This window comes from Zonotrichia albicollis, chromosome 6 (assembly GCF_047830755.1).
Source record: "Zonotrichia albicollis isolate bZonAlb1 chromosome 6, bZonAlb1.hap1, whole genome shotgun sequence".
Classification (NCBI taxonomy): Eukaryota; Metazoa; Chordata; class Aves; order Passeriformes; family Passerellidae; genus Zonotrichia; species Zonotrichia albicollis.
The window spans coordinates 7,547,911-7,572,872 of NC_133824.1; the positions used below are offsets into that span (position 1 = coordinate 7,547,911).

The 24,962-nt window shown below is 37.4% G+C and overlaps 1 protein-coding gene across 4 annotated transcripts in view; it reads right to left on the reverse strand.

Moving 5' to 3' along the window:
* The window catches only part of PAPOLA (poly(A) polymerase alpha), a 44,108-nt gene extending 19,416 nt beyond the window's left edge, over window positions 1-24,692 (reverse strand). For 3 of the 4 annotated variants that reach the window (XM_074542386.1, XM_074542387.1, XM_074542385.1), the window contains exons 1-12: window positions 24,394-24,691; window positions 15,854-16,024; window positions 14,689-14,755; window positions 13,276-13,357; window positions 12,704-12,813; window positions 10,745-10,798; window positions 7,466-7,577; window positions 6,129-6,218; window positions 5,896-6,034; window positions 4,357-4,429; window positions 2,776-2,896; window positions 1,811-1,895 (exon numbers count right to left, since the gene is read on the reverse strand). In XM_074542386.1, the coding sequence (XP_074398487.1) occupies window positions 1,811-1,895; window positions 2,776-2,896; window positions 4,357-4,429; window positions 5,896-6,034; window positions 6,129-6,218; window positions 7,466-7,577; window positions 10,745-10,798; window positions 12,704-12,813; window positions 13,276-13,357; window positions 14,689-14,755; window positions 15,854-16,024; window positions 24,394-24,401 (1,112 nt within the window). In that variant the 5' untranslated portion in view covers window positions 24,402-24,691. Of the gene's footprint in view, window positions 1-1,810; window positions 1,896-2,775; window positions 2,897-4,356; window positions 4,430-5,895; window positions 6,035-6,128; window positions 6,219-7,465; window positions 7,578-10,744; window positions 10,799-12,703; window positions 12,814-13,275; window positions 13,358-14,688; window positions 14,756-15,853; window positions 16,025-24,393 lie in introns of all 4 variants that reach the window. The other variant, XM_074542388.1, reaches the window with a different exon arrangement.
* Between the last annotated feature and the right edge of the window lie 270 nt (window positions 24,693-24,962).

The window sequence follows — 24,962 nt, forward strand, 5'->3', positions numbered from 1 at the left end:
CAGATTTCTGCTTTCCTGATTTCTAATCTGCTCCTACTAAAGTAGCCTACAGATTTCCTTGGTTTATTTTAAACACAAACAGCAAGTCAAAAGTGTTTATGAAGAACAGATATTCAGCAACTAATTGCCATTGAGAGTGACAGATTACTGAAGTTATTCTTTCAGAGATTAAAAGAAATGTTTGTCTCAGAGCAAAGATCAGATGGTCTCTTATCTGGCAGAGCATTACACACTGCTATGAATTTCAGCAGAACATGACAAGGCATCTACAATTTAAACAGGAGAAGAGTGTGAAGAGGGAAAAAAAAATTCCAAATATCTTTTAGATGGAGAACTGACCAAGAGATGTGACTTTACTGGATACAGACATAGACTGCATACAATTATTTACTTTGTAAAGACTACTAACCAAAATCATAAAATTTATCTAAGGGAAAGCAGAGAAAATCCTGGGTAATTTAAATTAAAGCAGACTCCATAATACCATGCCATACTTAAAAAAAAAATAGAGCAAAGATATCTTGTGCAAAACAGAAAACCTGGATATATATTGTTGAGCAAGAGAAGATTTTATTGCAACACCTGGTAAAATGGCTTAAGCTGATACACATAAAAACCTGTATTAAAATGGAGATTATTTCAAATGACAATAAACACTTCCTATTTTTTTTCTACTTTTGAAAGAAATGAAGAAAATGTACTGGGGAACTTATGAACAACCTCTTGAACAGAAACTGATTTGTCTGCAGACCATTTTTACTTCAAAAATAATATAATTTAACAGTGTTTTTAAAATGTTTTAAATCTTAAGCTCCAAGGAACAACATAAAAGCCATCCAAATGTTTTAAAGCTTTTATCATGCAAAAGGTATAGAAACAAAACACAGACACATTATGAAGGTCATCAGTCTCTTTTAATGGGGGAACTGTATATTTCAATCTTGTTTAGATTAGTACAAAACCAACCAACCACTCAACACAAACAAGTGTAAATATATTTGATCTTGATTCAAGAAAAATGGGTCTCCAATTTCAAACTGAGGGCAAAGAAGATGTAGTCCATATTTTAATAATCCATATTTATTATAAAAATACAGCTTTCAGCAAGTCCGTATACATTTAACAAACTTCTGCCCCACAAGTGTATTACTAGAAACCCTAAAAGTGTGAAGTGTGAATTTCAATATTTCCCTCAGAGACATTACAAAATTAGAAAAGCTAGGTGAGTTAATATAAGATCCAAGAGCCTTAAACTTTAATGAAAAAAATCTATTAATAACTAGTACAACTGGCAGTTAGTCAACACAATTGCAAAAATACCTTTTATTATCAGAGTAAACTGCTGACTATATTGACAGAAGAAAACACAAGTTTTGAGTACTTATTCATCTTAAGTACTGACCTTCAGAATAAGTTAACATCTTTTTTCTTGGAAAGGCCCATTGATAGAATGCTTACTGACAGGACTAAAGAATATTTCTATCAGTCAAACCACCAGATGACACTTCTTCAACGTTACTGGTAGGTGGCATACCAATTCTAGAGTTAACTGGTGACATTCTAAGTATCTGCTCAGGGACTACCTGGTTTCTCAAATACAGGTTTAGGACACAAAATGTACCTGAGGAGATTATATCCTTTCCAAGAGAAAGGACAGTAGTGTATTCCCTCTCCCACATTATAAAATAATCCTAACAAAACACTTTTTGGACATCTAATGTATGTATATTTATGATCCTGTGCTACAGAGCATTATGAGGTAGTTCAACTGATAAACTTTAAATATTCTGCCATGCCATAAAATACATACTTGTACTTCTGAAAGAAGTTGGGAGCTTCAAAAAGTTTGGACCACTCTGCCTTACTCAGCAAAATTTCATCTGTGATAGCAAGACCTAAATTATAAAAAAAAAAAATTTAAACTTTTTTTTAAAAATACAGTTTAGTATCCAGAGTAAAGACAGTTTATTAACTAAGTAAAATCTACTAAGAATTACTTCCTCCCTTCAAATTCACAGCAATTTATCAACAAGATTTATAATTCAGTCATACTTTCATTGGTCATTAGTTAAACAAACCATATTATTAAAAACCTCAATCTGTTTAGAAATGTATATTAATTGATCTGATTATTTCACATATTTTTGCTCTGTGGTGTAACAGCTTCATTTTGGTTTTTTGCATATGCCACACTAACTACTCAGTTCAAAGACAACAGATCTTTCCCTTATAGTATTTTCCTTAAATCACCCCTTGTGCAAGGCATTTTACAAGGCAAAGAAAGAGTGAGTCATTAAGAAACTGCTCTGAGAAAGCTAGCTGTAGTTGCTCCCTGCATCAAATCTACTTCTTGCTTTGATAACATCTTCCCTTATCTGCTATAATTATTCATTACTTGGATAAATCCAGGACTCATCTTCAAGAGAGTCTAGTGACTTACACTAGGCCTAGAAACAGGCATCACGTGGAACTATTGCTAATCCTTCATGTAACAATCTAAGCCACTAAAATTATTATACAATTAGTTCTTATTTTCAAAGCACAAGCCACCCTCTTTCATTACCCTCAGTTTCTAAGAGTGAAAGACAGGCCTACAGAAGGATCCACTAAGTTTGCACTGTTAAGTTTAACAGGCCAAGTTCAACCTCCCTCAAAACAGTCTCGCAATAAGCTTTTTAACATCCACCCACCTCCCCCTTTCAAAGCATACCCACAATAAAACTATTTTAAATCCATCTGAGAACATCTATATAGAGAGCATAAGATAATACTTACCTTGTTTAAATTCCTCAACCATGACCATCCGTGTGGAAACGGACACATTGTACGTAGAGTTCTGCTGTGGGTATGCTGGTGTAATTATAGGCATAAGATGGTACCTATCACTGGGGTTTACCTACATATAACAACAGCCAATCAGTTTTCTTCAAGCATACACATCAGTTAACAAATTTGGATTTCTCCCTTTACTACAACCAAGTCTTAAGTTCTAAGAGACCTTCGTTTGCAGAGCAAGAGTACAGAGAAAGTTTAGAAAACAAGAAAAATGCTTTCACAAAGGACATCTTTCTGAACAACAGTGATGTGGGAGGGCTGTAACCTGTCAGCACATCAAGTTGCAGGCATTTTCAAATCCAGAAATGCCAACCAAACAGAACAATTTCCCTCTTCAATAGGAATTAGTTTGTGATCACATGAAACCAAGGACACCTCATCACCACATGACCACCTTCTGCAGAATGACTGTCTTCGGACATTGTGAAAGATATTTTACACTTTATTTCTGTAACACTACTGAAAATTAAGAGCCATTTTAAGAAAAGAGGCTCTATGGAATCTGACAGAAGCATCACTTGCATTAACGTACTTTTATTTAACAGCAGACAGGGTAACAAAAAAAGAAAGGACACAACATACACACCAAAGTACATTAAAATATTATTAGGGTAACAATCTTGTAGAAGGTAAATGAAAGATAAACCCCTGCCATTACCTTAGCCCACTTTGATTAGTTACTACAACAGTTCCCATCACACACTGACCTCCAACTTCCTGTTTCAGGAATAACAGACTCAAGAACATGTTTTCAATCACTTCACATATTTAAATGTGAACTTTTGTCAATCAGAAAAAAAAGATTTGAAGTACAGAAGGGAATACAACTCAACCTCTGATGCTTACACTATTCCCCAAAATAAAGATTAGTTGAATACTATGATCAACAAAACAGCATTGAGCACGCTCATATTATGTCCTACTGAAAGCTCACAATGGGAGCCATGCATCTGCTGCAAGCTGTTTGTTTCATTGACAGCCTGAAGGACAAATATGTCCAATATCTTTAATATAAGCGCTACAAAGATGGAGATCAAGCATTATAAACAATACACAAAACTACTAAAAAGACTTCAAGTTATTATCTTCTTTGGTGCAAGATGAAAAGATACTTTACCACAACTAAATGGAACCAAGCCTATCTTGGTGTAACTTGCACTGAATTCAAGATACTTACAAAAGTAACAGACTTGAAGTAATAAGCAAACTATTTTAAGATTAGATATTTTCCAAAAATGCATCACTTTAGGACATATAACTATTTATGCTGAATTTTTATTAAGATCACTTATAGCAAAAACTGGGAGAAAAAGTACATTGATTAGCAAGTGTGCTTCAAGCAGCCAATTCAGAAACTTAGGGTAACTTTGTTCTATACTCAGGAGAATTAGAGGTTACTTATGAAGATATAACACCACAACATTAAGTTCAATAAACCCACAATGAAGTTCACCTAGAATTTTTTAAGCAACCGAATTTATTGTACAGTGTGACTTAGAGGGGAAAAAATAACACACTAACCCTTGGGTCCCATACAGGCAAATTAAGATTGCATTCTTCTGGCTGTTTCAATAGCACTGGATTTGGCCATTCCCTGTTCAAAAAGATTGTAGCACTGAATAAGACTACTGGATACAACCATGTATGATACACAAACAACACTTTTGAATGTGATCCATCTTAAATCTTCTCTCAAAATAAAGCACCATTTCCTCTCAACTAGGCTTGTCTAACTGGGGCTGTTTAAATAAGGTGTATTGCTGAACTACAACACAACTGCAATTAGCTTCTCCAGGGCATCTAAACAAGGCATTTTCTGTAGTCCTGAAGGTTTATAACCACTGGTTTAGATAACTAATTAAAACTCCTCTATATTCTTCCTGAAATATACTAATCAACGATAAATTCCTCTGTGAAGACTGACATTGAGTCCATCTTCAAGCCAGCTGTTTCATGGACAAACTACAGAACAGCCAGCACAGTTACAGGCATACAGCATTATTACAAACCATATGTATTAAAAGAATATTACAATCAAGAGAGAAAGAAACTTTTTTAATTAAACACTAAAAAGTAACACTTGTTCTTCAACTCATCTTACCCCATGAATAAAAATTATCTTCCTATAAAGAGCAGAAGTCAGTTAATCTCTTGGAATTTGTACATTATGCTCCTATGCTATACATGTACAAACAGAAGAGAATTCCAAGAAACACATTAAACAGAGATTGCAACCAATTCCCTTCTATTACCTTGGTGTGGCAAAATATTACTACATACCTCAAGGAGGCTATAAAGCCTATGAATACACGACAGTGAAAGTGTGCAAATTATCTTCACATTAAGAAGACACTATACTTGGAGGAAAGCAACATCTTGGTGATTCTTAACGTCTGTCAGTGTCTCATGAAGAATACAGATATGCAAATATGGACTTTCAAGAAAAACAGTACTCATCTGTAATCTGCAAAGTTCACTTTCATCCCATTTGTTCTAAATTTACTTGGAATGTTCCCATCAGCTATTCAAACCATGTTTCTGAGCTAACTAGCTCAAGGGTATGAAATGGCATGTAATTCTGAAACACCTACCACTTTACAGTGGTAAAAGATTAAAAACCCACATTTTTGCCATTGGTTCTCTTAAAGTGCATTTAAGCTATGCGCCTAAATCAGATACTGGCATACCTCCTTTATCCAATATCCCAGTACCTGAATGTTAAAAGACTTCAAATTTTGGGGTATATGCTATTATTTTGTACTATAAAAATATTTTATCTGAAGAGTATGGTTGAATTACAAAAACTACATGAGAAAATTTTAATTAAGAATTGGGTGGCTTTGGTTTGGATGCTTTAAAAATGAGATATGTTGGATGATTTACTGAAAAACTAATCTGACAATTTCTGGTGGCAGAAACAATGCTTCTAAACTTAATTTGGTAACAGCTGAAAATGGTACCATAAAAACAGGACTAAAATTTAGTGTCTACAAACAATTTTATTTTAGTTTAATCTAAATTAAAAACAAACCAAAAAAAAAAAAACCAAAAAAAACATACCATTTAGAAAATACCAAGAAAAATTTATGTACAAGAGTTGATGCTATTGCATTTGGATAAAGCTGGCAAGTTCTTGCTACTAGCATAGCCCAGGACACACCGCCAAGGAAACCTAGTATATTGGAATAGATGTTGTGGCCTGTGGATCGAGAAGAGAAAGACAAAAGGAGAAACATGTCAGTAACCAGAAGAGGTAGTGAAGACTTGACAAATTTTGGAATATAACTGCTTACGTTTTGCCCACAATTTGATAGCTCTCAGTGTTAACCTGAAGTTGTCAATGTTTGGTACTAGATGCAGAATTTCATCGGTTACCCGGCAACCTGCAAAAGAAAAAAGAATTAATTACAGTTGCTGTTTCCAAAGTTTTTTGCTTGCTTATCCTCCCCCACTGTCAACACTACCAAACTTTTTAGACAAGCTTGCTGGAAACTCGCTTCCTATTCTGATTAATTTTGTTTTGGATTAGAAAGCTTCACATATTTTCATGTGTCTCTTTTCACTTTTAGTGTTTTATGGCAACACTCAGGTAGCCAATTCATGAGTGCATAACTACACATTTGGACTGCTACTTGATTTTTCTGCTATTAATGAACTATATAAGCTGCTGAAGAACAAACAAGTTCTGCTGTTATATGAACAGATGAAGTGCATCATGGAATGTGCATGCATAAGTCTTCATGGTGTAAGTCCTCATGAACCTACAGAAAACCTGCCAGCCATAGGTCAAAGTTTTGAATTTTAAAGACCAGGCTAAAAATAATAGTTTTTAAACATACTAGCTCTACTACTAGTTTTATGGCATATTTTAAGACTGTTACATTATAGATGGCAATATTAACTGCTTAATTTTAGGGGGCTTATAATACAGAATAAGTAGGACTTCATTGTTACTAAGTAGCTGCAGAGAGCCATTGGAAGAAAATAGTATTATCTAAGACTACTTTTAAAGTAAGAGGCAACTACAAATTCTAGAGATTGCACAAGATGCAAATTTCACAAAACAGCTAAGTGGATGTGATGATGTCAAATTATGAAGTTTTTAGTTTGTAACAACAATCAGAGCTCCTCATGCAAACATGCTCCTCTTCTTCCTCAAGCTGTGGCCAGGCTGAAACCACTACCACCCTGTACATAAATAAACATTTTTTAAATGAAGGTATTGTAGAGAATTAAGGGTTACACAATGAACTGATCTCAAACTGACAACATTTTGATATTGCCAATTTATCACTGAACCAATTTAATGTAAGTTTGTGCAAACACAAGCTAAAAAAATAAGCACACATCCTTATTTATTAAAATAGGTAATGCTTCACACAAAAGTCTTGCAAGTCCCATTAATTTCTAGAACCATATATCAACCAAACAAGAGAAAAAAATCATAAACACAGTCTGGCCAAAAAGCAACAATCCTTCCCTCCAGAAAAGTATACAAAACTGGCAAGACCTTTATTTCCAGCTACGAAGTTGCTGCATTTTCAGTCAAATCCACAACTACTGTATCAAAGAACCTAGGATAGTTATTTAAAGATTAGACAAGCTGATAGACAAATCAGTACATACATACCATTAAGACTTCGTATGCATCTAATGTCTAAATTTTTAAGAAGGCTGTCGTCTCGTAGATCTAAGTCCTCAGGAATAGTTTGCAGTGCTAATCTTGCAAACAAAATATCAATCTTAAGAACAAAAAAAGAGGCAAGACATTAGAGAATCCTAGAGAAGAAAGAATAGTTTTCAAAGTCATTTTCATCAAGTTTACTAATAGTAATCTTGCTAGTACAAAGAATCTCTTTAAAAAATACAAACTAACATCTTTCACAGACACTTAAAGAAACACTTTCAGATCCTTAATCTAATCTTACAACTCCTTTTCCAAGAGGATAAAATACCTATTTCGATTAATATACAACCAGCACACACACAAAAATTATGCTGACTGCCAGTGTAAACAAAATCACTTGAGAACAAGCATCACTTCTAGGTCCAGAATACAAAATCCTACCAAAATCAGAACACGCCATGAAAACATAAATCCTGGTTTTAGCTGAAATATTCTCAAATATTCTAGAGAAGGACTCTAGAGAAGACTGAGGGGAGTCTCAGTGCATCCCCTCATGAGGATGTTGAACATGACAAAGGGGCAGGTGCAGATCTCTTCACTCTCATAACCACTTACAGGACTCAAGGAAACAGCATACAGCTGAGCCAGAGGAGGCTTAGATTACATATCAGGGAAAGCTTTTTCACCCAGAGGTTGGTTGGGAGCTTGAACAGGCTCCCCAGGTCAGTGACCACAGCCCCAAGCCTGACAGAGTTCAAGAAGCATTTGGAAAACCCTCTCAGGCTCAGGGGGTGACTCCTGGGATGTCCTACATAGGGCCAGCAGTTGGACTTCAATGATCCTGACAGGTTCCTTCCAACCTAACATATTCTATGAGTCCATGAAAATTACCATGGTAATAAGAAAGAGTAGGATACCTTTCCCATCCCCTGTAAAGCACATGTGTAACTATTTGATTCTATATAAGACCACTATCTATGAATAGTCTACATACCTGATTACAGAAAAGTTTTGAAAATTCAGCAAAATGCTTAGCAAGTATATACATTTTGAAACTACGTCCAATTTTTTGCTATTACTTCTGCAATACTTAAACAAAGGTTTTTCTAGACCAAGAACACCTAAAACACTATTCAGGACTGATTTATTTTACACTGCCCTGCACACAAGGACACTGCAAAGTGCAGAAGTCAGTTTGCCTTTCCATCACTTGATGAGAATATCAAGTGCCTATCAGTAGACTGTCTGCAAGGCAACAAAGGCACTTCACCAAATGAGGCTTTTAACCAAAGTGCTATCACTTGACCTACAAGGCAATGAAACACTGAGTACTACTGCATCAAGAACTAAACTGGTTTAGTTACATTAAAATTATTTCAGATAAAGTGAAGCTGAAGACACCTTAAAGACTTTTTGGAGGTACTTAAAACTTTGCATCCATCTATTTTAAACTATGAAGCCCTTCTCTACAGGGAAGTATTTCCAAACTATTCAGTGCATTTTGTATTTAGAAGTCCTTAATAGCTGATCTTATCAACAATCTGTATTACACACAGAAGTTCCTACTTGAGTCAAAAGTACTACTTCTCAGTGTAAAACAAGTTCAAAATTAACTTCAGCTTGAAATTCTGCTCTGATCTCTAGAAGGTCTAGCACCTCTAAAAGAGTCAAAGCTCATTGACATTTATTTTCAAATAAAGAAATGAACAGTGTGTCTTATGTAACTGGGGGACAGGTAGTAGCAATCAAATACAAAGTACAGGAAATAAAATTAAGAAAGTTGTTTATTTTAAACAAGAACATAAAACTGGCACGTAAAAACTTATTTTCAGAATTTTTTTAAAGTTTTAATAACAGGATCACCAGAAAGCTAAAGTCCTTTTCTTCAGTTATACCCTCTGGCATGTTTTGCCTGGGTTAGCAAAAGGAAAATGAAATTAAAATCTTTTGATACTGACATAGCTGGGCACAACCACAAATAATCAAACATGCCCAACAGCACTGGTATATACAAAGAGTGTACTTATGCTGTAAGAAAAAGTACTCTCATGCACTGTCAGCAACATGAGTTAAGTCTCAGTAATAAACTGAAGTCCATCAAAGCCCATCATGAATTACTAAATTGGAACAAGATATTACTTCTTTTAGAGGAAAGAGTCGGGTTTTTTCCCCCCTATTTGGTCTTGCATTTCAAATTTCTTTTTTTAAAAAGGAGAGACAACTCCAGCTTGAATGGCTAGAGGGAAAAAACCCCCATGTACAAAAACCAAACTGACCAGAGGACAGCTATGGCAAGTTTCAACATCTAGAATGAATACCTAAGCTATGTAAACAGCAAACAGATTATCCAGAAAAATGTTCCTTCATACCCAGCTGCATATAGACAGTATAAAATGGCTAACAGATACAAATTCCCAGACTGGGAGACAAGAAATTGCCAATCTTGTGTACAATACTACACCATACCATTTGCCAGAAGACCAGCATGGGAATTCTTTCCCCTCTGTAAACTAACCTTGTACCCACCAGTTACTGGTTGAGATCATCCAACTACAAGTCTCATTAACTGTGTGTATAAACAGGTTGTATGTTTTTTTTTCTTGTCACCAAGAGATGACAGTTTGACTGTGTAACAGTCTGACAAGAATAAACCGAGTATCTTTTGAAATCACCATTCCTGTTTCCTTAGTAAAAATCAAATTAGCAAGTTCAGTACTCCAAGACAGCTGATCCATCAGGCTACAGCCACCAAAACCATTGTTCAGGCCACGTCTTTACAGATATGTCAAGAGATCAGGACAAAAGGAATACCTTCAGCAGCAAACTTTTGACAACTACTTAAAGACCACAACTTTCTATAATGTAGGATAATGAAGCAAATCTTTCATTTGGACAGTTAATCATTAGCATTGAAAAAAAAACTTCTGAAGCCACATTATTTAGAAATATAAATTTATTGCATGCTAAGCCTAAATAATGCCTATTCTGGTACTCTACAGGTCAGTAAACTAATCAGTACAAGTGGGCAGCAGAGCCAAAAAGAAAATAAAGAAAGAACAGGGAGATATTCTGCACACACCTTTAAGTCCATCAAGAAAAACTTATTTCAGTCTTAAATCTCCACTTCAAATTACACAACTGAAGACTGTTGACAAAATCTTAGGTATGAACTTGGGAGAGTCACTTTAACAGCATTGCTATTACTGAATAATAACTTACTAAGATCTTAAAAACTTTGTTTTAACCACATTCTACCAAAACAAATTAAAATAGGATCTTTACCTCTATTCCATCAAAACAAAGTTTAATAACTGGGACAAAAGCTTCTTCAACAGCCTGGGGGGAAAAAAGGTGCATTTTATTTTCAGTATAGAGAACATTTATAAACAATAGCTACCAGGTCTAGACAATCATAATGAAATGTTATTTATACCAATGCTTTTCTGCTTTCAGGTTGATTTCTGTCAGCAATGTCTTTCCCCACCACTGAGAACTTATGCAGTAAGCACTACCTACTATGTGCTGCAGCTGTCTAGATATAAATAATGATCCAAACTTGTACCAACCAGTTCTGATGGTGTTAGTTCAAGGTTCAACCCTTTTCTCCTTACACATGATCTTTTACCCTTCACAAATATTTCTTAAGTATTTCAAGTCATGATCTTTTACTCTCCACAAATATTTCTTAAGTATTCCAAGTTCAAGCTATAGGGATTCTTGCTCTAAAAACCCTATTATTTCTGCTTCTACAGTTGGTATAAGAAATGAGGAGAGGACTGTATAACTAGGCAGCCTGACATCAACTAAAGCAATCACCAGTCTCCAGAGGTCAAGTACAAGTTGAAAATGTGTTTTGAAGAACAATATCACAATGCAACTTCACATCTCTTCTGGAATCAGCCACAAGTATCATTTTCTTGAACTGAGCATCTGAACTAAATGCAGATCTGCAGCACGTGGTTTTTAGTAAAAGCAATGAACACTGCCTACCTCTAAATAAGAAATACTCTGAACTGTTGGAGTTAAAACTTCCAGAAGTATTTCAGTTCTTAGAGACAACACTACTGTCTGTGCTCAAACCTTAGTTAAGGTTATCTTAACGTTACTGGTTGGCAGGATGGATCGACCCTAAGCAAAAATCAAATTTAAAACATCTCATACTCACTACAGCAATCACTAAGAAAGTTTATGTTCCCCTAAAGATGGACATGTACAAACTTCAAATATTAGCTAGAATGATCTAAAAGTATTATGACACCCTGATATAAAGGTTATTTGCATCACTACAGCGCTACACTGGATACCATACATACCTTGCTGCTTAATCAACTACATTACCTGGAATTAAGAGTTTACAGTAAAGGTGAATGGAAACCTGAAAATTTGAATCCTCTTAAATATAGCATGTCAATTTAAAGATTACTGAATGTGTTCAGATAAAGTGTTGAAAACAGTTGTTTCAGTGCATATAGTGTTACCACTAGATGTTTGCATTACCCTGGTAGTTACCAACTACAGGGTGCATAGATTAGAAGAATGCTGCAGAATCAGACCCATTTATTTTATGAAAGCAGGACTAAACCAGAGACTTGCCAGGACCTATGTTCATCTAAAAAAAAAAAAAAAAAAAAACTGGAGCAGAGAAAATTTACTCTGAGCCAATATCAAGACTAAAGCTCCCACCAGCTGACTCAGGGAGGTCACTGAGGTATAACACAAACAAAATACTGCATTAGTATGGTCTTCCACTACAATAAGGGAAATCATCTTTAGAAGCTAAAAATCACGCACAAGCATTTAGTAACAAAACACAATAAAAATATAGCTTCCCTTTACAAATGCACAGTTGACAGCCAATATAAAAAGTTTAGTTAATATCAGCCACCATTACTGTTTATGTAAGCACGAAGTTATAAAAAAGCAGCATAAAACCTTCATCAAAACTAAACAAGCTTTGCTGTGAACCCTGTCAAACTAACATTTATATTTGTGTCTGCCTGCTTCTAGAGAATAAGCAGAAATTTTGCCATACTAACATACATGCTAAGAGAACATCCTGCCATTCAAATTTTTAAGTGTATCTACTAAGCAAGACCAGAGAAAATTCGGCTTTGCTGCGGGTTAACAAAAAATCTTAAAGTCTTAAAAGTAAAGTTATATTTACTAATTTAATGCAACATCTTTCACTACAGAGTTCTCCTAATCCTCAGGTCAGCAAGCTGTACCAGGTGTTTCACATACCCTCAGATCTTTCACTTCTTCTTGCTGTTTTAACTTTTCATAAAACGATGTGAAAAAATCACTTCTTTCCACATGTCTCGGTGCAACACACAGGGCATCAATATCAGCACCTGAAATTGTTAATTAGCAGAAGTGTATTAGTCAATACTTCACATGCATAGAATGTCAGCAATAGATATATTTTTATTAATAATTAAGCAGTAAAATTTAGTTTCATCATGTGGAATGGTGGTTTTTTGAAATACTAAGTCAAACCAAATGAAAAATAATTCATGGCCATTAAACATACAGAACACATACATATGCTCTTGCTCCAATTGTGGAACATGTGCAATTTTCTAAGAACAAAACATGAAATTATAAGTATACAACTTCCTCTGTCTTTAAATAATTTTCAACTTTGTTTCTCAATTCATGCCCTGAAAACATAATACAGGAATATAATTCTTTTATTTAGAATGAAGACTAGAGGTGGTTAACCAAAAAAATTAAGAAATCTAACACCACCTCAAAATACAGCAAGATCAGTCATTAGCTCAAAGACATGGATTTTTATCAAAAAGGGAAATTACCTTTTGTATGAACCCCTAATCTATACGATCCAAATGTAAAAATTTTTCCTCCAACGTTTTCTATCACCGATTGCGGAAGATTCTAAATGGAGCAAAAAAAGGTTATTTTACCTCAACAACTTAAAACAACACAAGCCATTTATTTTCAAACAAGAGGAAAAATATTGCACAAAAATTATGCTGCTGAACTACTGAAATAATCTCAATATTCACAGAAAAGACTGAGATACTTTTGCCACTTGGATCATTTATAACATTTCAACTACGTTACACATTACCACCTCCAACCTGGTAATTGTTGCACCAATTCTACACTTCAGGTGCAACAGCTTTATGATGTTACAGAGATCAAACATTTTGCTTACCACTCAGGCATTTTAGACAAACACAGAAATAGATGATGGATTCCAATTTAGAGCAACTCAAAACACTACTCTATCAGTGTTTATTACATTACTTTCAGAGACACTTGTACCACAGCCTTTGAATAAAAATTTGGGGTTAGGAAAGGCATTTATTTTATGTTTAAATTGTTTAGGTACATCTACTAAAATTCCTAGTCTTTAAAAAACTGTTGAATCCACAGTACTGTGGGCAAAGAGGGCTATCCTTTCATAACAGGATGCAATGCTACAACCTGAAACCCTACATGAATGTTTGTTTATGCAGCAGAAGACAAAATAAAGCCAAACTTCTATTTTTAATGTACATGATATTAACTTAAGCAGCCTTCAATCTTACATGGGTCATGATATTCTCACTATTTTGTTTTCAAGGACCAAGACACACATAGCAGGACTGTCCCTGCTCATAATCTTGTTCATATATAAATTCTCATTGCATAAAGAAAGTATACAGAAAACATAAAATCCCAAATACACACAAAGCAAAATAGCCTAAAAAAAAAATCAGGTGTTTCCTCTTAGAAAAAAAAAAAAAAAAAAACACTACAATCACACAAATCTATAACCAGTCAAACAATATGTGTGAGAACACTGATTGCTATAACCTGGCAAAAACAGTATCAGCATTATTAGTGTACAAAAGTAACATTACAGGAACAACATTAAAGAAAAATACCACAGACAACAAAGATGCAGTAAGTTCATTTTAAGATTAAGCACTGTTTCACAAAGGCAAATACTCTAAGCCTGTGATTAGTACAGTACTATACGCAGGAATTTTGAGAAAAAGTTACATCTATCAGCTCCTTTCTTTGACAAGGTTCTGCTACTATGAAGGGGCAATGCTGCTTGTAAACAAAAGAAGCTACACAAGGATGGTATCTCTTTTGATTCCCCAAATCTGAGGTTCATTCCATTCAGTACAGGAATGTGTTTTAGAGTAATCTTCCTACAGCACTCTTCAAAACACAATATTGGCAACCCCATGTAAAATAAAGTACACCCATACCTTGCTTTCACTGATTTCTCGGATCCATTCCTTTACCAAGTTATTTAATTTTCCCAAAATTAGAATCCTATTAATAAAACAGCAGAATGACAGGTTACAAACTTAGACAAAACTAGTAGAATTTTTTATCATTATAATGTTACCATCATAACACGGTAAGTCAACTTCAGTAACACTACAGTTCTAATTAGAGATCTTGTTATATATACATATATACTGAAAGAGTTACTCCCACAACATTCCCACTATTTTTCACCCCTTAGAAACATTCAAGAGATTTAAGCTCCAAAAAAAAAGAAAGCATGCAAGGCATACACACATGAATTCAACTCATTTGGAAAATAAAATGGTAATTTGTATAACTCATGCATCTAAAAGAACAGTGACAAGCAGTACTGGGGGGGGGGGGGGGGGGGGGAATCCTCAAAAAGCTTAATAAGGAAAAAAAAGTATGAAGTCCATTACAATGAAGTAGTGATGAAGGGGAAAAAATGCAAATGCACCAGCCTCTTAAATTTTAAGGCCATTTTAATTCCTCTCTGTGTTTTGAGGTATTACTCTTAATTGTGAAGCAAAGTGAAAATTTTCCAGGATAGAAATCCATTTTAATTTCGGTGAAATGTGCATTTTTGAGTTGAGTCTGTGGTAAGAAATCGTAGCTATTTACCCAGACTGCAAGGCCTAAGCTCAGTGAAGTTACTTCAGTGAAGGACAGAGATAAAGGGGAGGAGACAGAAGATGATAGAGAGAGACAGGGACTGCTGTAAGGGCAAGTCAGCCTGACCTCGGAATTCTTTCTGATAAAAAGGAACTAGTGCTAAAAGTCACACGAAACCCATAAAAATGAATATGTATGAAGCTATTGTGAAACTGTAGGCATATGTATTTGAGAGGGGGATAAAGGGAGAGCTGAAGTTCTCAGAGGTACGCATGCCTTTTGAGGAGAGCAATCTCCACTTGTGTCCAGCGCTGTAATGAACATACCGAGCTTTACAACTTTTATAAAGTTGTGAAGTTTCTTCTTTTCTCCGCAAAACAATTGAGGAAAATTAAGCTTACAATTCCACTAGGCGTTTAAGAAAGCATTTGAAAGAACACACACACACTTGGTGTTCAACAGTCACACATGAACCTCATGGCAGGACACAAAACAGTGTTCACTCACCTGCGTTGCAGCTCCTCTTCCTCTTCAAACACACCATAAGGTTTTAGGGTTTCGATTAATTTCTGGGTAAGCATGCAGTCAAACTCCTTGGGGGCAGCTAAACTGATGGGTGAGGTAATGCCATAATGCTTCTGTAGTTGCTGTGTTTGTGATCCCTGGGTTGTAACGGGACTAATAAAGGCAATTGGATAAAGTTACTGACAGAAACAAAACCAAAGAAATTTATTTTTTCTAATCAGAGTAGACAAGAGATACATACTAAGAAAAAAAAAAAGTTAAGCCTAGTGTGAGCATTTTCATCCCAAATCACTCTGTTAAATCTGTCCTGCTAAGAACACCAATTGAATTACCTTTCACCTTCTTTTAATATGCAGTCATTTTTTTCCCCCCATATTTTTTTTTTCATTCTACTAGGGCAAAACCTGTATCAGTTTGGGTTCCTTCACTTTCATAAAGCCTAAAGTAAAGAGAATCCTTCATGTCAAAAAGTCAAGCTGACAGCAAAAGTGAAAGCCCCATTCTTGGCAGCCATAACATTCCTTGGTTATACTGCTCTACTATCAGCCCTGCATGTTTACACCTATTATATCCTATTTCTATCGTACAAAATGAGCAATATTTTCACAAAGCTAGCTACCTATTACATGTGCAAAAACTAAAGCAGTACTTTAATTTTACTTCCATTATTTATCATAATCATCTCAAGATTTCATTCCTCATTTCCATAAGGGCTATTAAAAAAAAAACTAAATTAAAAATTGGCAAGAATACACAAAACACGATATAGTTTTCCAGAAGTTGAATCCATTTAATAACAATTTCAAGTACTACAATTTGTTTGCAATCAAGAATTTAGTCACAATGCAAGCTTAAGCACAAGCACATCTGTCCCTTTGCTCATCAGCAAAAAAAAAAAAAAAAAAGGGCACATCAGGAAAAACATTAAAAAGTATACATTTAAAAAAATTAACGATCAAGTAATTGTGGAGACTAGGGCAATGTCCAGGAAAATTATTTTATACTTTTATCCTTGAGCTAATAAAAAATCTGGTAGGAGCTGAATAAATCATATACATCCTAGCACTTTAAGTGTCAATGAAAACATTTTTCTTTAAAAAATCTGTCCAGATGAATTACATAAAACAGTAATTCAAATTAAGGACAAAGGAAGCCCCTAAAACTTTTTGCTCCTTTTAAAACTTTCTTCTCTTCAAAAAAAAAAAAAACACAAAAAACTTTAGGAATGTCAACACAAGTAGTATCTTCAGCCACTCAAGTGCCTCTAAAAAAAGCAGCCAGAAAACAAAAAGTGTCAATGTATAAACATCCTTTGAATATTTTAACTTATACCACAAAGTAAGTTGTTTGAACTACATTTTCTCCCCTATTGCCAATTGTTATTTTGAAATAAAAACGACATGCTTTTTAATTTAAGATTTGTAGTTAACTTTTGCAGGTTTTTTAAAGCGGTAGTACAAAACAATCAATATTTTAGCTTTGTGTAAAAATTTCCTGATGGTCTAACTCTAATTTTCACCCATTCATAGCAAGAAACTGAATCCAATTCAGCAGATATTAGACTTCATTAAAAGGGCTGGCAAAAACAGCCTGGCAGATGCTGTTACTAGTTTTCAAAAAAGACTCAATGTCACTCAAAACCAGATTCTGCTGAGCTAATGTCTGAAGTCACCAATGCTGACAGAGGCCTCTATATTCCCCCTACTTGAAAGGGCCATGATTCACAAATTCAAGAACTAAGAACTAAACATAACCCTTTACATTGTCGATAAAATTACAGCACATAAACCCCAGGCAAACATCAGCTCTCCTCCCTAGTGAGGTTTACACCCAGCCCTGGCAGTGCCATGTGCAGCTCTGCCTCCCAAACCCCTCCCAGCAGGGACTCACCCCCGTGCTCCTCAGCCCCTGCAGGCCCACCAGAGCACGGCCACAGGGCACGAACCGCTCCGAAACTGCTCACTAAAACAACGGCTTCAAACAGCCAACGTCATCGATCACCAGATAAACATCTCTGGGAACTGTTACATAAAGCCAGCTACGGTTCTTACATTTACTTTTACAGTAATGGAATAACGATGCTATCAACAGCACCGGACCTCTCCAACACAAGTGTTCCAGGTATTTTTGAGCACTGAGGAGTTAGTAAGTACCCTTGCACTGGGTTAGTGTGTAACAATTCTCAGCACAGATGCCTTCAAGACTTTGGTAGCTGCAGAAGACAGTTAACATGTATTAACACTGAAGAGAACATAATTAATTTCCAGATAAAAACATTTAAATCGAAGCTCTGCTGTTTACACCTGCTAAGTTAACTCTAGTTTAAGGTTTCTGTCGCACAACAAAGAATATGAAAAAAATTCCTTTAGAAAATTCAAGAAAAAACGGTATGGCAAGAAAGTTTGTTAAACTTAATGAAGGACTGAATAAAGTAACTTATTCTGTCCATGTATTCATTTAAAAGGCAGCATGAAAGTTCATATAAACAAACAAGTAAAGGTATATCCTCTCCCTGCCTCCTACCTTCCATAGAGATCATACACTCCAATATTTTCCCATAGTCACACATGGGCTTATGGACATTCCACCTTTTACTTGTGACACATCCAGAGAAGACGTGCCAATTAAGCTACCAATTTTATTCAAAGAGAAAGGTGAAAAGCCAGGGAAGTATCAGTGCTGACCTGCTACCCAAACGGATTAGGGATTAGCCTTGCTGGGAAGTCAATACCTTGATGGTAAATCACTTCTGGTTCTCACTAAAGTTACACATTAACAACACGCAGAGTATTAAACAACAACTGAAGTTCCATCTCAGCTACTCACTCTTGACAACAGCAGATGTGGCAGATCATCTGGGTCTGACACAACTGAAAGCATGTCTAGGGCTTGTTGAGTTGTGGGATTTTTTGTTTTGGGTTTTTGTGTTTGTTGTTTGGTTTTGGTTTTTAATAAAAAACAAAAAACAAACCAAAATACCAGAATAAACAAACCAAACAAACAAAAAAAAAAAAGCTAAACATTTCTTTTTAAGATCACAAAGAAAATGAAGATACAATTTGAGGCTTTGGGGTTTGTTTCTTGTTAACCACATATAAACATGAAGATCATCCTATCATTCTGAGATGACCATGAGCTATCTGTCAATTGCACAAATACAAAATAAAGTCACAGAAAATTATACAGAGTTAAATTTAACATGCTATTGTTGCAGCTCTGATTTAATCTGAATTTTTTAAGAACTTACACTAACAATTTACCACGTGCAAGCTGGGCAACAGCTACAGTGGATTTATTCTAAAGTGTTATGATTCAGTATTTCAGATTCAAATATCAATTTAATCAAAAAGAAACTTACATGTCTTTCTTCCCCATATAAAAATACAAACACAATCTAGTCTATGTTAAGCTGAAGTGCAGCCAAACTTTTTCCTCAGAACTTCAAGTTTTGGTAAGCAGTATCTTTTTATATTGTTACCAGCAACTACCTAACTAAAAGAACAGACCCTGGCTATATGGCCACTGCTAAAACCCATTTTAAGCAGTGCAGAAGTGGAAGGAAAAAAAAAACCAAATAAAGCTTGTAAGAAGCTTTACAGTTTCCAGAGCAAACACCTCTAAACTCCTTTATATGGAAGTGACTAAATGTTGTTCTAAGGCAGAGGAGGGATTACAATGCATCTTCTGAAGATCAGGTGATAGCCTGAACACATCCATTTAAACTGAACACAGCACAAATACAGCTGTACCTATGTAACACTGTCCCATATATAACTAAGACTTGGAGAGTAATTCCAAGTTCTGTACTATTGTTTGCTTTAAGAACACTAGAACCTTTCTTCATCCTCAGAAAAATCAGCAATCCTGTCTTGAACTTTTTCAGATGTGCTCTTTATTTAAACCAACTTCTACCCCCACAAGAAAACTTGTCTTTCTAAACACTTGTTCCTCTTCTCTCCCTGTATTCCACATCCATTCTAACAGTATTATTTTAAGTGCTGTTTCTGTTGGGATTTTACATTTCTTATCAAAACCAAAATACAGTTGCTACCAGTACCACGCTATCTACATATCATGATCCTGAAATTTGGGAAACATCACAAAAATAAAAGACTATACAAACAACTGAAATATTAAAAATACATAGCATAATATTGAACAAATCATAACAATTTAAATCCCCTTAAGTTTCAAACTCATCCAGATACTAAGGCAAAATACACAACTTAAGGATTCTCAATGATTATCCTCACTTCTCTATTTGCCTCTACTGATTAGCTCAGCAAAATGTATTCCTTTTTATTTGCTGATGAAGACACCTCAGTCAGACTCCTGAAACAATACTGGTCATCACACCATCTGGTTAACCAGCTGGAGCTAAATTCACGGAGCTCAAGCTCCACTGTGTCCAGATTCAGAGAAACTCTGCTGAGGAGTTTTGCTTCATTTTGAATTTCCTTCAGCAATGAGCGACTGGCAATTCAGAGTGAAGATTCCAGCTTAATGCTTACATCATCACTCCACAAGAAGTTTCAAAAATCTAGGCAGGAAACAGCAATGAAGTCTGTGCAAATCAGTTACTGGGAACATGTTTCAAATGGTTAAGACAATACAGCTGTCCCCCTGAATAAAAGTTTCAGTATCTAGCAGAATATTACTGGACTATTCAGGCCATGAATTATGTCTTCAAGTCTCAGTATGAAGTGTTCAAAACAAACACTGGCTTGAACACAGGCACTGGAGCAATTGCAGGTAACAGGGGTGCAGAAGAGGCTCACCTATGGCAAAAGGAAGCTCATTCACACACATTCTGCTGACCTTGGACACTCTCCTGAGCTCTCTGGCTCTTCTGTTCACACAGAAGAACAAGAAAGGCAGCATGAGCAAACAAAAACCCATCCACAATAGTCCTACTAACACAGCTGAAGGAGAAGTTTCTCCAGTTTAAAGAAAAGAAAGTGCTCATGAACTGCAAAGGCAGCAGCTGAACCAAAAACTATTTTTATGGCTATATGGGAGACAAAAAACTCAAGAGCAATTTAAGAATTTCAGTAAGGCTGAATCAAAAGATAACAAGGACTGTAAACTAAGAACTAGGAATCTCACAAAGCATTTCACTGTTAAGAGATTAATTTGTCTCAGTGGTGAAATCTGCTCAGCCCAAAATAACTGGGTTTCCCAGGTCTGTGCAGTACCTTTACATTAACAGGTATAATCTCAGTCCTTTTTTAGAGTGATACTGGAAGACTGAAAGCTACTGCAAAACCATATATCCTTGCATCTAATCCTCAGCACACATTTTTGTATTAATTGCTTCTCAGTTAAGAAAGCTATCACTTTATATTATAGCAACTATTCCTCTAAAGTCAGTCCACTGCTCTCCAAAGTTAAGAATAATTTAATTCCTTTACTAACAGCCTATAAAATTCTCAACTCTCTCTGCTCAGAGACACTACTTATCCATTCCCAGTCAGCACAAGGCATTTTAAATACAATGCTGCATTTCCAGCATGTAAACTAACATTCTCTAATGAAAAGTGAAGAAAACAATGACTTTGCCTATGTCTACAGCAAAGTCCAGTGAAAGAGAAAATGAGAAGTATTATTTCAAAAGTGAGAATCAGCTTGACTGTCCATTGGAAAGAATAACTTTTAATGACATTCCGAAACTCTAATATAGAAGTTAGCAATACTAATAATACTGAAAATTTATAGATCTTATCTTTTAAAATGTTCATGTATAGGCCTCAAAGCACTTTTCCACTTCTGGTAACAGAATAAAACAAAACATTTCCAAAGTGTTTTGCCATGAATTCAGCACACACAGACATTCAGCACCTCACTAAGAAACAGATTCATGTTCTCTCTGTTTGGAGGGTTAGAAAGCCCCAGGTTACATGAAAAGAGCAAATCATCACTCTCATACACATAGCTCCACCTTCACTGAGTCAGAAGCCTTTCTGTATAAGCCCCAGATCCAACCAAAACACATGAACAGCTTAGTGAGCTCATCCTTCCCTGGTATCTTATGTTTCAGATAAAGCACAGGACCATTCTATACACAACCATGCACTCAAATATATCTTTATGACAGGGGAAATTGTCATCCTTGCTTCCAATCAGCTTTTCTGTAAAGACTTCTTCCTTATACAGCTCCTAGTGCTCCTCACATGAGAATTCTAACAAAAAGTCATTAAAGTCTCTAAAATAAATTTTAATATTTAAAAAAATACCGAAGGCTTCTGTAAATGCCAGATATCAGCATCAGCAGTCTTACTATTGATGTACCATATACAGGAAGAATTTGATTGGTTTTCTACTTTTGAATCATACTGTTAAGTGCAATATGAACACTGGTGAACTCTGGAGAACCCGGAACTCCAAGTCAAGAATGACAACCTCTGGTTGTATAAGAAATAAGATTTGACAAGGCCTGTCAATTGTAAACACCAGGGCTGAAAACGCAGTTTGAACAACATATTGAAAAGTCAGGCAAAAAAAAAAAAAAAAAAAAAAAAAAAAAAAAAAAAAGAAAAAAGAACATTTTGTCACCATGAAAGTTTGGCAGTAACATAGGGTTATTCTACTTTCACTCAACAAGATTATCGTCCAGAAGACAGAATCAACTGTCTGGAAAAAATTACAGAGGAAAAATCTTCCCAAGCTGCCTCTTTCTCTTCTCTAAAGTCAGAGGCTTCACTTCACAAACTCAAGAATTAGCATTACCAGCATTTCTACTTAGTGGCATTATAATACTCACTTTAAAGTCTTGACTGGATGATCCCAAGTCAACAATGTCAAACATACAAATGACAGAACAAATGCATAAACTGAAAAAGGCCCATTTTTGCTAACTACAATAAATCTCCTGTACTAGTTAAGTTGCCAAATAATGTTTACACTGAAAATAGAAATAACTTGGTGCCACTGTAACTATGTACTGTTATTTAAGTGTTTCTAGTTAAAGTATCATAGACACCTACATCAAGAGAAATTATCAAATCATTCCAAAATTTTCAAAATTGAAGATGGCTGTTATTACAACACATAAAAGTAGCCCAAACTTTTACATGTTATTACTAAGCCTTTGGAATTTATGTAGTCACAACACAATAAGCTAAGAATGAAAGCAAGTGGAATAAATACCCTCCCATTTTCCTGAGGCTGAAAAGCCTAACCAACTTCAAAAGCTGACTTCTGGTAACTTTTCATTGCCATAATTAACATGTGCAAAACTCACCTATAAAGACATTGGCGCTTCGTTATACAACCATTAGAACCTACTCAGCATAACCATTTTCCTTCCTGCATTCACCCACTGGTTCCTTCCCTGCCATAAACCCTCTCAGATAAGTTTCTATCATGTCATCCACCCCATGACTAACTTTGCAGTACTTCAGACTGAATTAACAACCACAACAGACAACCCTGGCCATTCGCCACTTAAAAGTTGACATATTTTTAACCACAGCGAATAATCCCAAATTATAACAGTGAGAGAAAGAGTGCAGAATTACAAACTCTTTATATTTCTCCTTCAACGAAAAAAAACCCCACCACACAAACAAAAAAAACACAAATAAACAGATCAACCGAGCAAAATATATAAACATGCCTTATTCTGAAAAGTTACTTGATAACCTACACATCACTGTTTCCCTCGATCTCTATAGCGTAATAAAATACTAAGATTGTGAACTTCAGAACTGAGGAGCTTTAAGTTTTGTCGTCTCAATCAGAATTCGTAAAAACGTCAGCGATGAGGGACGGGAAAAAAAAAAAAAGGAAGCGAAAAAAAAAAGCCAGAGGTAAAAGAAAAAAATCAGCGAACAAACTGGGCTGAATAAGGTCACACTTGGTTATTCCCGACTGCCAGCAGGGTCAGGGCACGGCCCGGCCAGCGCACAGGCGCCGCGGCTGCCGCCGGCGGGCGGGAGGGACGCGCGGGCCCGTCCGCCGGCGGGGGCGCTGCCCGGAGCCGCCGGCAGCGGGGGGTTCCAAGGGCAGCACGCCGGGCTCGGGGAGCCCCCCGGAACCAGCGGCCCAGGGTCTCCTGCTCCGGAACGGGGATAAACTGTCCGCGTGGTCACAGCGGGAGAGACCTCACGGGGCTGGGGGAAAGCGCTTCACCCTTAGCGGCCGGGGCGAGCGAGGGACAAACACGCGGGTCTCATCCCTTCGTGCGCCCTGACCCAGCAGCGGCGAGCAGAGAGCGCCGCACGCGTCCCCCCCGCCCCGCACGTTGCCGCTGCGAGATCGCAAAGGCGGCGACAACAAGGCAAAAGCCGTATCGCTATCAGCTCCGGGGCTCGCACGATGGGGGGCGAGAAAGCGTGGAGCTCCGGCGGCGCGGGCAGCAGCGCCAGGGCCGCACACTGCGGCAGCGGAAGCGCCCGGGCCGAGGGGACCGCGCGGGGGAAGGGCCCGAGCCCCGGCAGGAAGGGCCCGGGCATGTGGGGAGCGCCGGGCCGGGGCCGGCACAACGCGAGCCCCGAGCGCGCCCCGCGAGCTCCCGGACTTACAACGGCATCGTCTCTCCGGCCCCTCCTCCTCCTCCTCCGCCGCCGCCGCCACCACCGCCGCCGCGTCGTCCCCTTCTTCCTCCTCTTCTTCCCCCTCACCCACCGCTGCCGCCTGAGGACCGGTCACTCGTCCTGCGGAGCGGCGGGAGCCGCGACCATGGCACGGGCCGGGGCCAGGCCCCGGGAGCGGAGGGAGCGGCTGTGCCGGGCCCGGCCGCCGCCGCCGCTTCACTCGCCTCTTCCCCTCCGGCCTTCTAACATGGCGCCCGGACGCTACCACAGCAACGTCCCGGGGCGGGGGGGGCCTGACGCAGCGCTGCGAACACCCCCGCACGGCGCGCACGCTCGCCCGGCCGCGCGTGCGCAGAGGGAGTCAGAGCCGCGGGGCACGCTGGGGAATGTAGTCGCGGTGGCGGCGGCAGCGACGCCGGCCGAGGTTTGAAAACAAAGCGCCAACGGCCGCGGGGCGGCGCGTGCGCGGGGCTGGGCCGGGTGGGACGGGAGCGGACGGGACGGAACTGGCTCGGCTCGGCTCAGCTCGGCTCAGCTCAGCTCGGTTCGGCTCGCCC